Source organism: Sorex fumeus, unplaced genomic scaffold, assembly GCF_029834395.1.
Source record: "Sorex fumeus unplaced genomic scaffold, SorFum_2.1 ptg000009l, whole genome shotgun sequence".
In the NCBI taxonomy this organism is placed as follows: Eukaryota; Metazoa; Chordata; class Mammalia; order Eulipotyphla; family Soricidae; genus Sorex; species Sorex fumeus.
In genome coordinates this window covers 31,975,897-31,993,703 of record NW_026606066.1, presented here as the reverse complement: position 1 = coordinate 31,993,703, position 17,807 = coordinate 31,975,897, and the positions used below count along the sequence as shown (strand labels likewise).

The 17,807-nt window shown below is 39.3% G+C and overlaps 1 protein-coding gene across 1 annotated transcript in view; it reads left to right on the top strand.

Moving 5' to 3' along the window:
- CCDC141 (coiled-coil domain containing 141) overlaps nucleotides 1-17,807 on the top strand; it is a 206,218-nt gene that overhangs the window by 155,553 nt on the left and 32,858 nt on the right. The window contains exons 13-17 of the mRNA XM_056110401.1: nucleotides 3,877-4,056; nucleotides 4,698-4,823; nucleotides 6,889-7,077; nucleotides 8,796-8,975; nucleotides 11,386-11,535. Coding sequence (XP_055966376.1) covers nucleotides 3,877-4,056; nucleotides 4,698-4,823; nucleotides 6,889-7,077; nucleotides 8,796-8,975; nucleotides 11,386-11,535 — 825 coding nt within the window. The remainder of the gene's footprint in view (nucleotides 1-3,876; nucleotides 4,057-4,697; nucleotides 4,824-6,888; nucleotides 7,078-8,795; nucleotides 8,976-11,385; nucleotides 11,536-17,807) is intronic.

Below are 17,807 nucleotides of genomic sequence, written 5' to 3'. Positions count from 1 at the left end.
GTTTATTGTTGCTATATCATCTACTTCCAATTGGATGCTTGCTTTCTGCATTTTATCAAAATCTCTAGTCATTCTACAAGGAAGCACTGTTCTGTCCCCTTGCTACCCCATACTACCCAGACACAGAAGTCTTAGAGTAGTTACTTAGGGTGTTCAGGATTATCACAATCACAAATCACAAATCATCCTTTTATTCGTCGATTGCCTCGAGCAGGCCCCAGTAACGTCTCCTTCATCCTGGCCCTGAGGTTATATTCAAGGCTCTTTAGGAGAATGAGACCCATCATTGTTACTGGTATTTGGCATATTGGGTACACCACGGGGAGTTTGCCAGACTCTGCCGTGTGGGCAGGCTACATTCGGTAGCCTGCCAGTTTGTCAAAGTAGGAATGAGATGTCATAATAAGATGTTGCGCGGCCGTGAATGTGGCCGCGTGGTTCCGGGAGCTGGTTTTTATAGTCTCAGAGTCTTGGCCGCTGATGGGATTACACGGTGCCAGGGGGCCAGGTGGTGGGTGTGACCCCCGCCTACTGGAATTTGGAGGATCTGGGTGGAGGATGCTCGACTCCAATCCGAGTAAGCTTGGAGATCTCGGCCCCGGAACCCACGTGGCTTTGTCCCTCTGCCGGTACCTTCAGGTGTGTGGAAGGATTATACAGTCAGATTTTCATTCAAGGTCTAAGTAAACACAGGTTGGGCTAAGGAGGTAGTTAAAAGGGCTGAGGAACCCTGGGTCTGAATACGAAAAACAGTAAACTTAGATTGTTGTGATATTCAAATTCTCACTTAGATTGCTCATAAATAATGTGCATTTTACCGTATACTTTAGTGATGCTTTATCTTGAGATTATAAACATTTTCACTTTACCCTAAGATATTTACCACTTAGGGAGAGGGGACACACCTGGCAGTGCTCAGCGCTTACTCCTGATCCTGTGCCCAGGGATCACCCTGGCAGTGTTCTGGAGACCATATGGTGGGATTGAACCCAGGTCAGCCATATTCAAGGCAAACACCCTACCTCTGTACTTGCTCTGAACCATCGCTATCATTGGATAAATAAAATCTTCCTTATTGATAAAAATAAAGGTTCACATGATAGTTTACTCAATTGGTTCAACTGTAATTTGAGATATGAAACTGTTAGTAAATCAGATAAACACATTTGTAAATCTCTTTGTATCTTTTGGATCAATATGCTTTCAAGCAAACATTATTATTGAAATGCAGTGCCTCTTGTTATGCAGAAGAAAGAGGCCAGCTGGCATTCACTGTTGAGTGTCCTGCTCTCAGACTGGATGCCACAACTCATATTTTCAAGCTTGAAATGGGAAATTTTTCAGTTTATCAAAAAGAAAAACAAGATTGGAGAAACTGAATTAGGCCAGAAGTCTGGCAGATGTCTTGATGAAGTGCCAATTCACTAATTTATAGTGGTGAATACCAAAATGCTCTCTGGGATACTGCCTTTTTATTATCACAGTATCTAGAAAACAAAACATTAGAAGATCACTCATTGTATGAATCTAAAGAGAAAATGGGTAATTTAGTGCCTGAGTATAACAAATTATGGCAAAATATCTCTTACACATAAGGAGATGAGTAATGTGTTTGCTAACTGGATCTTAGGAAAATCTTTAATCTTTCAAAGTGGTCAGGTGCTTACTTTTGCCCAAAAATCACTGTTCTTGTATTCTGCTAGGTAGATATCAACAAATCTTACAATTACTTTTTTTATAGCTATCCTCAAGACTACCTTGCTTTTGTAATGGCTACTGACATGCTTCAATTTCCAAACTTACATATGCCATATTACATTTTTATTAATTGCTTTCTAGTAGTATAATTTTATTTATAGCAAAAATAAAAATATAACTTGAGATAACTCTGAACTGGTTGTCTAATATCTTTCATAATAAACATTATATTATCATAATAGTAATTATAGAAACATCATTTTCTTACTATATCACGGTCACGGTCCTCCCGTTGTTCATCGATTTGCTTGAGCGGGCCCAGTAACGTCTCCATCGTGAGACTTGTTGTAGTAACACAGTTTCTTACTATGTACTCAAATTAATACAGAAATTTCATTTAGCAGTTAAAAAGTACATAGATATATTTTTCAAATAATTATCCCTTTAATGTCTAAATAAATATAAAGTGTAAATGTATAATATTAATATCATGTGATTAATTTACACATAAGGTGGTATATTATTTAAAATAGCCTGTTACATAGCTGTCATGAGCAGTACCATCTTTGACTGCCTCCATCTTACATTTTTTTTCCAGTGAATTCCTGGGCTCTTTCTGATAGACAAGAAGTTAATAATTGTCCAACTTTGCCTTAGCAGAAGGCCAAGATAAAGGGTGATTCCTAAGGCAAATGGGCAGACCATTCTGATTCTTGCATTCTCTGTAACATTCTTGTCAATCTCTAAGAAATATAAAGACTCATTTTTTATTTAAAAGGATACACAAAAATCTCTTGTCTTTAACTTCCTGCATTTTCTGTAACACAAATACCCACTTGTACTATAAAACCCCACTAACTGAGCCTTAGTTAGTCCTACACTAAGTTTCTCGGAAGTTCCTTTTCTTTTCTCTTCTACTTTCCAACAAACTTTTCTTCTTTCTAACTCTCAGTCTGAGCACCTTTATTTTCAAAAATGAAAATGTTGAGGAAACTGGAAATCATGAACCAACACAGAGACAACCCCCCCCCCCCCCCCCCACACACACACACCTGCTGTCACTCACTCCTGTGCCATTTATGACATTGTTTCCTACAGGGTCCCTTGAGTTTAAATAGATGTCAATGTCATTAAGAAATACATGTATATTTTAGAAATGTAAGGTTTTATCAGTTGAATTAAATGAACTAGCCAAAAAAAAAAATGTGTTACTCCTAGACTTGGTGAAAATATTCTTGGTTACCAGAGGAAAAGGGGACTAGGTAGAGAGATCTTTTGGTGGTGGGATGACCCTGGAACTTTGGTGGTGGGAGTGGTGAACCCTATTCACATAAAGAGATATTAAGCTATACCTTAAAATTCTATAAATCTGTAAACTAATTAAGATCCTTTTTTTTTTTAAGGTTGGGTACAGAGAAATTTAAGGATTTAAGAAAGGCTGGATAAAAGGAAATCATTGTTTGACCTGGTTCTACTCTAAAAAATGTTTGCATATAAATTTAAGCACAGGATCTGCCTTGTTACCTCTCTTCAGTTTCTGCCTGCAATTGAATTTCCCTTTGCTTAAAGTCATTGTTTGAAGGATTTCAAATCAGTCAGCTAGAAAGTGTGAAAGCCAGGAAGAGAAGCCTTTGAATTTGGAGACTGTGCTTGGATGGATACACAGATATAAAACTAGAGCTATCTAGATTTTCAGTTCTGTTCTCATAAATGTAAATAACTTGAAAGCCATTCAAAAATATGAACCATACACAATGGCATAGTTGAAAGGGAAAAACAGGCCAGAACAATTTCTCACATTACACGATACTGAGATTTTTGTTACATTCTAAAATAAAAGGTGTGCTAAACTAAATTTTATGCCAATCAATAATCTCATATTCGACACATCTGGATTTCAGTGTGCATTCAATTTCCCTGAAGACAGGAAACTTAGCAGAACTGAAGAGAATTTGGCAGGAGATACAAATGCCTTTGGAGTCTTATAGGTATAGCCAGGACATCAGAAAATAGTACCAAGCACAGATGTGAGGTTTGATAGCTGACTCTGAACAAGTCAGTCAGACTTGTCTTGATATCAGAGTTGTCCTCTTCTTTGAATATGTACCAAAGATTGTTGTGTACCAAATGTTAACATTTCTTGGGAATTAAAATACATATGGATTATTACTTTGACAGGCAAAAGAGGGCGAAATATCAGATGTGAAAAATAAAATGCAGATTATGAGGAACACTTTGGAAAACCAGAAGGCAGAAAGGGAAGAACTCGGCCATCTCCGGATGACATGGAAACTTCAAGCCACTGAGAAGAGGCCCATGAAACAGCAGTGGGGAGCATTCAAAGAACAGCTTAAAAAGGTGCGTTATACTGTGGATGATATTTATTCAGTATTTTTTTGGCTTTTTTTCCTGGCAGTGCTCCTGGACCATATGGGATGCTGGGTTTGAACCCAGATCTACTGCATGCAAGGCAAATGCCCTACCCACTGTACTATTGCTTCGGCCCTTGATATTCAGTCTCAAGAATGAAATTCTCATACATGGAGTGCTAGTCAGTAAAAAAAGTCAAAATTAAAGGATCAATACTGCATTTATAAATTTTTTAAAAATGCCAATTTGGTAGTTTTGAGTACTATAAGTCATCATGGAGAGAAAAAGCAGAATAGGGGCTGAAGGGGAAAAGGATTTTTTGTCAAATGAGTGAATCTAGGAGGGCTGAATATATTTTGAAAATGAATGTGCCCACGGTTTCACACCACCAGTGTACATGTACTAATGCCACTGAAATGCACATATAAGAAGGCTTAAAATGATGCATTTGTTATGTCTACATTTTAAAAAATAGTGAAGGAGAATCAGGCCTGCGTTGAATTCAGAAACAGGCACTCCTCCAGCCAGACAACTGAAAAATCAATACCATGTCCTCACTGGGATGCTGTTAACATATTGTTGCTGGTGGAAGAGAAAATGTGCACCTAACGATCTGATATTTATTTCAGACTACTCACAACTTAAAACTTCTTCAGGAGTCACTTATGCCTGTGTCTGCACTTGACCTTGGAGGGAGCCTCCAGAGCCTTTTAGGTGTAAGGAAAAAATGGAATGAAATGAAACCTCAGTTCCAGGTGAAGAAACCAATGGATGGATTTTGGTGAATGTTCAAAGAAACCAACTTTGGTGGCGGTTTCCTAGTAAATTATGGTGAATTGTTATTCACTAAATAGTATATTTATGGTGAATAGTAAATGGTGAAGTACTATTTTTCAAAACAATAATAATGCTTCCCAAAATATCTACTTAAAACCACATTTTTCTTATTGTCCTTGGCACAGCTTTTATTTGGCGATCTCAACCATGCCACAAAATGTCCTTAGTATCGTATCTTGGATGATTTTAATTCAATTAAGTCATTTTCTTGGTAATATAGTCATCATCTATATTGACTCTATTTTGAAAGGAGCATAGATGTGATATAGGTTGAGACATGTGAGATAGGGAAGGACAGCCTGCGACAGAGACTCTGCTGCCCTTTACTCCTAAAACCCTTTCCTCCTAAAATTACCCCAGTGAGATCACTGTCCCCAGCCACCAGCACTTAGGCTCCTACCACCCTCCCAAGAATTTTGCTGTGTTCTCCCATTCTCCAGCCCAGAGATTCCTCAGGGCAAGAGAGAGAAAAAGCCATGAGTCATGTTCCCAAGCTCAGATGCTAGTACATTCCATAGCCCCTACTTCTTGCCACTCTTGACTTTCACACAGATGCCAAAAATAGTTGCCAATCCCACTATCCTCCTGCATGGATTCTTATTCTTCACTGAAAAAAATGAAGGTACGGTGTTTTTATTCGTCACTCTTTCATAAATGCAGACTCTTCAGGAATCCCGGAATTAGAAGACTAAGGATTATACACACACACACACACACACACACACACACACACATATACACACACATATATATATGCACACATGTACATATATGTATATATCATTTAATGTATATATAATATGTATATATAATTTAATGTCAAGACAAAATTTAATGTCAAGACTAAACTGATATAATACATAACCACCATACACTGACAGAAACACACATACCATTGCAGCTGTATGTGAGCTTTTTCCTCCTAACTTTAAAAAGCCTCAAATGAGATGGTTGTTTGATCATCGTATGAGTGAAATTCCAACATGAAAGCTTTGTAACTGTAGCTCAGTGATTCAATTAAAAAAATAAATAAATAAAGAGTCTCAACTGGTTCAATGCTAGGTTCTTTGACATGCACTGTTTTCTGTGTTTATTAGTATTTCTTGTTTGCTCTCATTCTTTGAACATGTGCAAGAAGTTATATGTCTGTTTTTTGTGTCCAATCTCTTCTAATTTGTGTGTGTGGGGGGGGGTGGTTGCAAAGATTCTTAGTTCTAGCACTGTGATGTGTGTGCATTGGATGATCATGTGCTCAGTTTCAGCTTGAAGGTCACTTCTGCAGATGACTCTTTTGGTCAAAGTCATTTTTCAAATTTTTTTCCTTCATATAAGATCTACCCCTGAAATGAAAGTGGCTTCCCCTTAAATTGTATGTCTTATAAGTATGGGCCCAGAACCTAGATCCCTCTAAGGAACTGGCACTGAGTTAAAGAGGAAATGGTTTATCTGTTCCTCTCTGTGAGGACTATTTTTAAATTCTGGAATGACTTGTTTTCAAAGCTCATTTATTATAGTGATTCATTTTTACCATTCCTTTATCTCAAAGAACAAATAATTCCCCTCTCATATATTTTCTATTTGTTTTCTCTTGGTCTTCTAACCACATGACATGTGTCTGTCTGTATTAAATGTCAAATGTCATAACAAATGATGATATTTAGCTTCTTAAAATAGCTAAAATGCATAATTATTTAGAGGATGACTATAATATTTAGTGTAGCATAGAAGTAAATGACTTTCCATTTTACCACCTAGCTTTGAAACCTTTCTTTAGCATTGAGCTTTAAATTTTTTTCTAAAAGGACAAGTTAAAAATATTATGTGTCTAGTATCAAGTACAATGCTTGGATTTGAGGGTGTCAATGGTGGAGGTGGTTTAAAAAGAAAATAAATTGAATAAATATTATTTAAATATAGAAATATTGTTGTAAAGCAAATCATTCTCTAAAAGTTAAATTTCACTTATTGTTTTCAATTTTTTAGCTACTAGCTGATGAGGTTCAGTACATTATAAAAGAATCAGAAAGGCTAAGTCACCAAGGTGTCCCTGTGAATGAGAAGTCTCAACAACTGAAGGATCTCCTGTACTTTCACCAAAATCAGAAAGAGAACATCCAAGATTATGACAATATCCTGAGCAAGATCATCCAGTTTCATCAAGTAAAGGAAGAGGTTAGACTTGTCATGAATGTCTTAAAACACTTTAGTTTAAATTATAAAATTTAAAAGTCATTAGGTGGGCTGGAGCGATAGTACAGCGGGTAGGGCATTTGCCTTGCATGCGGCTGACCCGAGTTCAATCCCCGTCATCCCATATGGTCTCCCCAGCACTGCCAGGAATAATTCCTGAGTGCAGAGCCAGGAGTAACCCCTGAGCATTGTTGGTGTGACCCCAAAAGCAAAATAAGTAAATAAAGATGTTTACTTCTTTATAAAAAAATAAGTCATTAGGTAATGGACTAGAGCAAGAGCACAGCAGGTAGGGCGTTTGCCTTGCACGTGGCTGACCGGGGTTTGATCCCTCCGCCGCTCTCGGAGAGCCCGGCAAGGTCCGGAGAGTATCCCGCCTCCTTGGCAGAGCCTGGCAAACTCCCTGTGGCGTATTTGATATGCCAAACACAGTATCAACAAGTCTCGCAGTGGAGATGTTAACTGAGCCTGCTCCAGCAGATGGATAAACAACCAGGGAGGACAGTGCTACAGTGCTACAGTGTTACATTAGGTAATAGTAAAGACCAAATTGCTTATTCTGGCATAGGAATCTTTTCAAAATCTAAAAATACTACTCTATCCTCCCTCTGCTCTGCTCTGACCAAACTCTATGCTTCAAGGATGGAAGACACTTTTTTCTTTTTTAAATTTTTATTAGTGAGAGACCGTGAGGTACAGTTGTAGACTTACAAATTTTTGTGCTTGGGTTTCAATTATGCAATGATCAAATACCCATCCCTCCACCAGTGTCCGTTTCCCACCACCACGGATCCCAGTATCCCTCCCACCCCCCATCCCTCCCATCCCACCCTGGAGGACACTTTCTTACTGGCAGGGCTTGACTCTGAGGCTGTCATTCGCCACAGGTCCCTCTTGCTCCTCTCTACCTTCCAAACCCTGTCACTTTTCCCAGCTGTCTGTTTTCATCAACCTAGCTCTTTTACCACCAACGCAAAGGCAAACTGTTTGCAAGAAGAAAGCATTATAAAAAAAAATGTTCTTGGTATTTTGATTGATATTATATAATGCTCAATAAATGTATATGTACTAATTGCTTTTTTGTGGACAGGAGGAAGGAATGGATTACTCCTGGCAGGGTCTTGTCCTGGCTTTGTGCTCACGGGTCACTCCTGTTAGTGCTTAGGGGTCGGCCTGGATTGGTCTGGGGTCAGCACATACAAGTTGAGCACTTAATTTCTATATTAACTCCCTGGTTCCTTTTAGTTGCTTTTTAACAACAACAAAAAAAAGTTCACAGTTATTAGCTTTTACTAGTAGAAAATGAAGATTTTTTTTCTTTTTGGGTCACACCTGGCGATGCACAAGGGTTACTTCTGGCTCATGCACTCAGGAATTACTCCTGGCGGTGCTTGGGATGCTGGGAATCGAATCCAGGTCTCCCGCATGCAAGGAAAAATGCCCTACCCGCTGTGCTATTGCTCCAGCCCCGAAGATTCTATCAAATAGCCTTTGAATTTATTTAGTTCCTGGGTTTAGATTTTGCTCAAGTTTTGACTAAGACCAAATAGCACTTCTTTAATAGAACTGACAATGGTAACCCCTCAACTAACTCCACTGATTTGTAGGGATTATAGGATGTTAGAAAATAGGCTTTAGAAAGGATGTGTCTTCCTAAAAAATGGAAACTTTGTTTAATTGTCAAATCCCCTAAATTCCAGCTGGAAAATCTCATCAAATCAATGGACCTGGGATTTCTAGAATCGACAAAGGAACTGGATGACGTCCATGATGTTCAGATTCGTCTCGGTCGCTCTCAGGAAAAGAAAACACACATACACCATCTCCACAAATTGGCACTATCCCTGGGAGCAGACATTATCTCATCCATGCAGCGGCCTGTAAGCAACTTTGATCATCACCACTGATAGCCACTTACAGCCAGGGATTTTACCAGCATATTTTTAAAATAGAAAAAATAACTGTCTAGCATATATTAAATCTTAAATTTTTAAAAACTGTAATAAGCCTGGTGGTGAGTCTATCACCTGTAAAAAGAGAAAAAGAACTTTAATTTATTTATTAAAATTCTGTTTAGATATCTACTCTAATGATAATTAAAATTGTAGAGCCATGTTGTCAAATATTCTAGTTGGTTTTTTACATTTTAAATGTATCTAAAGAAATTGAAGAATTAAGCTTTAATTTTTATTCAATTTAAATTAATTTAAATTTAAAATGGACAGTATTGTTATTGGAAAAAATTAAATATGCTGGGAACCACTCAAATATGTAAGTGTATGTTTTAAAATTATAAACACTATGAATTTAAATATAAATGATTTTTTTTGATAGAAGTTCAGCAACTGAGATGTGCTCTAAGTGTGGAAAACACCAGGTTTTAGAGAAACAGCATAAAATAAATTTTATTAATATTTTAAATCTTATTTTTTAACTCGGGCCGACCCGAGTTCAATTCCTCCGCCCCTCTCGGAGAGCCTGGCAAGCTACCGAGAGTATTCAATATGCCAAACACAGTAACAACAAAGTCTCCAATGGAGACGTTACTGGGCCCGCTCGAGCAAATCGACGATCAACGGGAGGGCCTTTACCTTTACCTTTACATATATATATATATATATATATATATACAAGAAAAATTTAAAATTATTTATGTGACCCACACTAGATTTTGATTAGACAATGCTGCTTTAGATTTCAGATGAGAAATATTCTCTGGATATCATCTACCTCAATTAATACTTTAAGGCCCAGAGAAACTATTCATAAGAATCTAGACTTGAGGAGTACAAATCTTCAAGCTCCATCACAGGACCCTGGGACCGGTCGTCGATGCTGAATCATGCACTGAACTGGACTAACAAAGGAGGCTCAAAAGAGAGATTAAAGTTTTAAAATTAAAGCACTAGGTCTGATTATTTTTTCAAATTCCTAATTTGGAAGGAGAAAATGTATTTTTCTACACAATAAGTCTGAGATTAATATAATCACAATGATCAATTTTACTTCAAAGTTCACTTAAGATATCCACTGACCTATATGGAATGCAGGGAACCTAAAGCATTTTTCTAAACAATGTCATAGAAATACAATTTGGTGCTGTTCATAGAATCTGTTTGCCAAGAAGAACCTTTTAAAAAAATGTTTTATGCAATGTTTATGTAATTACAGAACTGTGAATTACAAATAGATGAGCTTGATATCACTACAATTCCATGTATTGATATCAATACAAACAATAGTTGTTTGATATCAATATAAACAATACTTTGATATCAATACAAATTATTGATAGATGAGTTTTAGGAATTTATTATTTCAACACCAATCCCACTACTAGTGTCAACTTCCCTTCACCAGTGTTCCCATACTCCATCCCCAGCCCTTGCCTGCCACCTTGACAGGCATTTTAGAGTTTGATGGTGGCAGCTTAGATTTCATGTTTTCAGTGTTGTTGGTCTGTCTATGTTTTGGATATACAGTTATACCGCTCTCCCATATCACCTGTATAACCCAACCCCTATACCTCCATTACTTCTCTCTCATCTTCTCCCTCCCCCCCGCCCATGATTTTTTTCCTTGTTTGTCCTTCTCCCTAAACTCTAGAGTTAAGGGTGAATGCCAGGCATCCCCCACTTTACTATATTACATTTCCTCATCCAGTTATTTTGTACACCACAGAGAAGTGAGATCATCTTGTGTTTCCCTTTCTTCTCGCATATTTCACTCAACATGACAGTTATCTTCCAGGGAACTTTCTTCTTCAAGACTTTTATTTTATTGGCATTTTCAAAAAGCAAAAAAGGGAATATGCACAAGACACACAAATTGTTCTCCAATTCGAGTCTGGCCTTAGCCTCCGCAGCCCTCTATGTTGAGCAGAGATTGGAGCACTTGCATAATGAACCTGAGGTTAAACTCAAGATGACAGGAAAATTACAGTGCAGAAGCCCAATATTTCTAATGCATATTTTATGCCGTCTGAAGTAAAAATTATACCTTATAATGAAGAGTGTCTCTGAGGAGTTGAGAGTGATGAGCAAATCTTCAAAACTGAAGTTTAGAAACTTGAAATGTAACATTAAGCTTCCCCCCTTCATATTGCTGTCTGGCTTCTTTTAGAAATCATATTCAAATATGCTTAAAGGGAAACAAATTACAAACCATTTTGTTTCTTTTTTTTTTTAAAAAATGGTGTTTGTGAGTTTCATACTGCAAAGAACTAGCAGATTCCTCTTACCGTTGTTTAATCCCTTCCCTTTGTAACTTCCACTTCTCTATTGTTTTCAGAACTGCTTTCATATTTCTGCAAAGAACCTGCAGCAGCAGCTGGACCTCATTGAAGGAGACCATGTAAGCTGGTGTGCCAAAGTGGAAGATTATGAACAGACCCTGGCCCAAAGCTTGGAGTACTGTGCCACGAGAGATGAGATCAATGAGGTGGGGTTGCATGGTGAGAAGTGATCACTGCCAAAGGCTTCTCTGAACTTAAAATGCAGTTCTCAAAGTCTGCACACGCGCGCGTGCGCGCACACACACAGATCACAGATGCACACACGCAAACACCGACACATGCTTGCACACACAGAGCAATGAATCAAGAATCAAGAGAGTTTCTTTTCACCTTTGACTTTAATCATCTAGCAATAATGGCCTTGGGACTCAAAATATAGTAAGCAATCTTAAAGCTTCCCAGATTGTCAGTACATTGTCAGTGTAGAAAAAGCAAACATAATGTTGTCTTTTCTTTTTGCCACCCAACCCACAGTCATTACAGCCATCATTTGTCTGGGTGGACACAGCTTGTCAGGGCAGAAAGGGTGACACTGTCCTGCTGTGGCCAGTTCCAGCCTGCTGAGATTCTATTTTAGTGTCGTTGACTCATTGAGAAAGGGGTTATGGAGAGCAGGCTCTTTGCCTGATGGGCTATAAAGTATTATCACCAAAATCAAGTGGCCAGTTTCATATTTACTCAAACGGCATGGCTTTTCTAGAAAAAAAAACTCTTAAGAAAATAATAAAAATCATTCTCCTATCAATTAACTGCACACACACACACACAAACACAAACACACACACACTCACAACACACGCATCTAATAGCATATCCTTCAGGTTTCCCCAGCTCCCAGGCACTATTGAACTGCCACCCACACCCTTGTTTTGCTAAACTTTATATTCAAACCTTACTTGTGCCATGGAGAAACAGATCTACATAGCAAGGGCCTTAATTTTTTGTTGGTTGGTTGGTTGGTTGGTTTTTATTTTGGGCCAAACATGGCAGCATTGCTGAGCGCTTAATGCTACAAAATCTGTGCTCAGGAATCACTCATGGTGGTCTGGGGACGGGGTGGGGTGTTGTAGAGAAGGGCATGGAATGGGCAGGATCAAACCACACCTGGCTGCTTCCAAGGCAAGTGCCTTACTAACTGTACCATCTCTCTGACACTGATAGCAAGGGTGTTGATCCCTGACAGGGACAGCAAAACAGACGCCATCCTTTCCTTTTGAGAAGTATTTCTGAGTTGTTAGAAACCACTTTGTTAGAAAAGGGAGCCATAGAGGAAGAAGTGGTAAGCTTTCTTGAACATTCAGTTTATACATTCTAAACCCAGAAGTACCAAATACTATCAAACATTATTCGATGTTGGATTAAATTATGAGTGAGCAAACTTGGATGGTATTTCATGCAAGCCCAGGAACAGAACATGGAGGAAAACTGAGACGTTAAAAGGGCAAGAAAGCCACTTGGATCAGTTCAACAGGAAGGACACAAAGTAAGGCTCAGAGCCTATGTTCCAGGGACGCGCTCTCCATTTACAGACTCACTAATGCGGGGTTAATCCACGGTACCGAGAATGGCCCCTTTCAGTTTCTGTCTGTAGGTTAACAACACTACAGCTAGGTCTTGCAATGAAAAATTATCTGACAGAGAGTAGTATCATCCCCAGGGTCTGAAAGTTAGATTTTCAGCTTCAGAAGCAAACTTTTGCACTAGATTTGTTTTTCTTTTGGTTGTTTTGGACTACATCCAGTAGTGCTCAGGGCTTAGGGCTGGCCCGTGCTCAGGAATCACTCATGATACTAATTCAGGAGATCATATGTAATGCTGGGGGTCGAACATGAGTCAGCTGTGTACAAGGCAAGTGCCTTAGCCTCTGTACTTTCTCTCCAGTCCCTTGTGCTACCTTTCTGAAGTTAGCTCTGTTTTCTTTCTCCTTTCTGCAATCTTATCCTATTCTACTCCTTTCTTTAAGGGTGGGTGGGTATAGGACCTGTGTAATATGTTTGTCTTCCTGAAAATTTCTCTGTATTGTTGCACAGCTCTGAATTATTGAAAACACGAGTGAAACAGATGAAGGGTTATTTCCATAATCTCAACCTTCTATGGCTTGATTTCCATTTCCCTGGAGGCTATGGCATTTATGCAGCTGGGTCTCCCTGTCCAGGCCCTTCCCACAGAGGTTCTATTTCAGGACTGCCTTGTGATGAGCCTGTGCTAGGAGCAAGATTGCCAGGGTGGCAGATAACTGCTGCCTGCCTTGGTAGGGATGCCCTAGGATTGTCTAACGCAAAAGAAACAAGCAACCAGAAACATGTGGGTTTTGTTTGTAATCAATATCACTCTAGCATGATCTTAAATACTAAGAAAATCAGCCTTCTTATTCATTTCTAATCCAAATAATAATTTTGTTTGTTTGTTTGCTTGCTTTGGGACACTTGGTGGGACTCAGAGGCTATTCCTGGCTCTGTGCTCAAGAATTACTCCTGGTGAGTTTGAGGGGACCATATCAGATTCCAGGAACAAACCTAGTATAAGGCAAGCGCTTTGCCCACTGTGCTATCTCTCTGGCCCCTAATCCAAATAATTTTATGTGTAAGTTACAAGTTTACTTATGAAGGATATTTTAAAGATCTTTTATTCCTTTCCCCTTTTCCTTTCTTGTAGAATTATATATACAACCTGAAATCTGGTACTATTATACACATAATCTAGAATTTCCAACTCTAAATCCAAAGAGAGCATAAATTAGAGGAGTAGTATTTTTAGTGTCCTTTAGAAAAGTAAAGATAGTTATATCCTAATTTGTATTATGGACATCATAGGCATGAACTGATGGTCAGAATCCAAGTAACAACAATTTTTGAAGCTTACAAATTATTAGTATTGTAATCAATTGTTAGAATTTAGTATAAATGCTGGAGTGATAGCACAGTGGATAGGGCGTTTACCTTGCATGCAGCCAACCCGGGCCGACTCCGGTTCAATTCCTCCACCCCTCTCGGAAAGTCTAGCAAGCTACCGAGAGTATCTCACCTGCACAGCAAAGCCTGGCAAGCGGCCTGTGGTGTATTTGATATGCCAAATACAGTAACAACAAATCTCACAATGGAGATGTTACTGGTGCCCACTTGAGCAAATCGATGAACAATGGGAGGGCAGTGCTACAGTGCTAGAATAAATGCTTAAGAAATTATACAAGATTAAAAACAATATATTACACTATCTTTTTTCTATATAAAATACAGTCAGATACCCTACCAAGGAACAATACCAAAACCTAGCATTTGATTCTTTCAAATGACTCTGAAGTACATTGTTTTTCTTTTAATGTGGTTTAGACTTTTAAAACACTAACAATGATTTTGATAAGCTCATAAACTCTGAATCAAAATGAAATTTGAAGGGCATCTAGTTTAACAGCTTTATTTTTCAGATAAGAGGCAGGAATATCTGGTTTTTATTTGAGTAATATATGACTAGATACAAATTTTTAGCTTATAGTGTTTCTAGGAGACAGCTTTGGGCCAAAGGCTCATTTACTAAGCACCAATCTCTGCTGGGAACCAGCACATTTGTCACTAGTGAAGCTCAGAGTTCGCTGTCCACTTAATGATTCATTCACTGAAAGGTCTGTTAAATATATCCTTTTTTTTGGTAGGAGTACTGCTATTTATTCAGCCACTGATTAGCTGATTGAATTGGGCATGAACTCCACCTTAATTTTTTTAATTTTATTTTTTTCTTTTTATATTTATTTATTGAATCACTGTGGGAAAAGTTACTAAGCTTTCAGGTTTAAGTCTCAGTCATACAATGATCAAACACCTTTCCCTTCACCAGTACTCATTTTTCACCACCAAGAACCCCGGTATACACCCCCCTCCCACCCCTCCAAATGCCTGTGAGGCAGATGATTTCTACTTAACTCTTCTCTACATTGATTACATTCATTATTTCGACAAAAGATGCACCATTATTGTTTAGAATTTCCCCCCAAACAACCAGAATTGCTGAAAAGGCATTGTGAAATATTTTTTTCTATAGCTGATTATGAGAATCATATAATGTCATGCGCCCTCGATTTTGGATTTCTGCAAAGAGCCCGAGAATTACGAGATTGGTTTCTGTGTGTCCGGTGTTATGGCCGTGCCGGAGAGCCGCTCGTGGGGGGTAACTCATGACCTCGGTAGGGCGTGAAGGACGTGCCGGTACCACCCTCCTTCCCATGAGACTGCAGTTGCCCTGTCACCGCCAGCTCACACCTGGCTTTCCTATAAGCTCTGAGGTGGCAGCCACCTTGCTGCCGGGGGGGAAAAGGCAGAAGGGACAACACCCTTTCCCTCCTGGGGAGGCATGGCGCCATAGTTTAACACATGGTCCATTCACTTTTCTTCTGGAAGATGCTGGGCTCTGGACTAAGTCCTTTTGCCTCTGGAGCCATGGTCGTGCCAGAGAGCTGCTTGTGGGGCGTCAACTCATGACCTTGGTATGACGTGAAGGACGAGCCGGTACTGTCCTCCTTCCCATGAGACTGCAGTTGCCCCTTCACTGCCGGTTCATACCTGGCTTTCCAATAAGCTCTGAGGTGGCAGCTACCTTGCTGCCACGGAGGAAAAAGGTGGAAGGGAGCAACACCCTTTCCCTCCCGGGGAGGCATGGTGCCATAGTTTAATGCATGGTCCATTCACTTTTCTGCCGCAAGCTGCTGGGTTCTGGATTAAGTCCTTTTGCCTCTGGAGCCATGGCTATGCCAAAGAGCCGCTTGTGGGGATGGGGGGCAACTCGTGACCTCAGTAGGTCGTGAGGGACAAGCCGGTACCGCCCCCCTTCCCATGAGACTGCAGTTGCCCCATCACCGCCATATCATACCTGGCTTTCCAATAAACTCTGAGCCGGCAGCCACCTTGTATGCAGTCCAGAGGCATTCCTGCCAAAAGTCACTGGGTTTCAAGATTTATTTCTGAGTCTCCGGTATCATGGCTCTTAATCAGCTTGATCAGGAGCCAGAGAGGCCGTTTGTAGGCGGCGACTCGGGGTCCCGTTGGGATGGAGAGAAAGAGTTGGCTTCACCCCCATGTGGTGAGGCCCCATGTGTCTCGTCACTGCAGGCCCAAAACTGACTGTTCAGTGGCCTCTGGAGGATGGTGGCCACCAGGCCACCAGGAGAAACAGGCCAAGGCACGAAACCTATTCCCACCTGGAGTGGCCCAGCGCCAGTAAGGTACTGCAGGAACAGGACACATTTCTGCCAAACACCTTTGAGTTCCGAGATTTGTCTCTGAGTCTCTGGGATCATGGCCTTAATAAGCAGTCCGATCAGGAACCAGAGATGCCATGCCTCCAATTATATAGCTGACCCAGAGGTGGTTTGTGGGTGTGTCTCCCACATACCTAACTTTTGGCCGTTTACTTTCTTGGTAAACTTTGCCCCAAGTTTTTGGGTCTGGCCAAAGACACAGCAGAAATTTTGGGGTATCTGAAAGTCTGACGTTGCCATCAGGCTGCTGATGCACTCACCTCACAGGTACAGATTGACCTACTGGCGGCACCATACCCCCAAAATATATCCTTTTTGTCTGTCTTCTTCCTCTATGTTTTTTCTAGTATATGTGTTATAAATGATGTAATCTTATATTTAGCCCAGTTCATTTGATTATTTCAACCAAATTTTTATTCCTGATTATCTTGTTGCTCTCTTGATGGTTTTAACTGCACTGTGGTTCTTCGAAAGGAACTTGGCACCTCAAGCAAGACAAGTGACTTTTTCATCTTATTATTAATACATATGTGATTATTTTTATGTGCTGTGATATTCTTGAAGGACCAAAACCCATTATTTGGGACCTTGATTATCATTGCACAAAATAGCATTTTCTAATTTCATGTACTATATAAGACAAAAGAAATTATGAAACTAATTTTTTCCATGAAAATAGACTTTCAGACTGCAAAATTTGAGCGTTGTTCCCTATTCATTTCACACAAAGATATATTTGTATGCATGAATATTGAATTTCACTCTACATTTTCTTGCCTGGCAATACAAGTAAGTTGTTAATACATTTAAGCATTACAGACATTCTCTGTCATATTACATGACAGAACACCATTAGTTACTCATTCTTTGCACATCTTAATTTAAAAACATAATAAGTTAATGTTGAGCATGCTTTCTTCTTGCAACCTGACCCCCTAAATTATCTTTGCATTTACATGATGTTAATGGGAATTTTTAAATGGAGTCTCATTATGGGTCACAAAAAATTACTTAGACAAAAAAATAGTAATGACAGAATTGGGTTGGTATCTATTTCTCAAAATAAGCTTTGCAAACAGAAGCCTTTATATAATTATAGTATTTTGCCTGGTAGTTTTATACTGCTGCAACATTTTACACATAAAGAAGTAAGCACAAAAGTTTTTCATA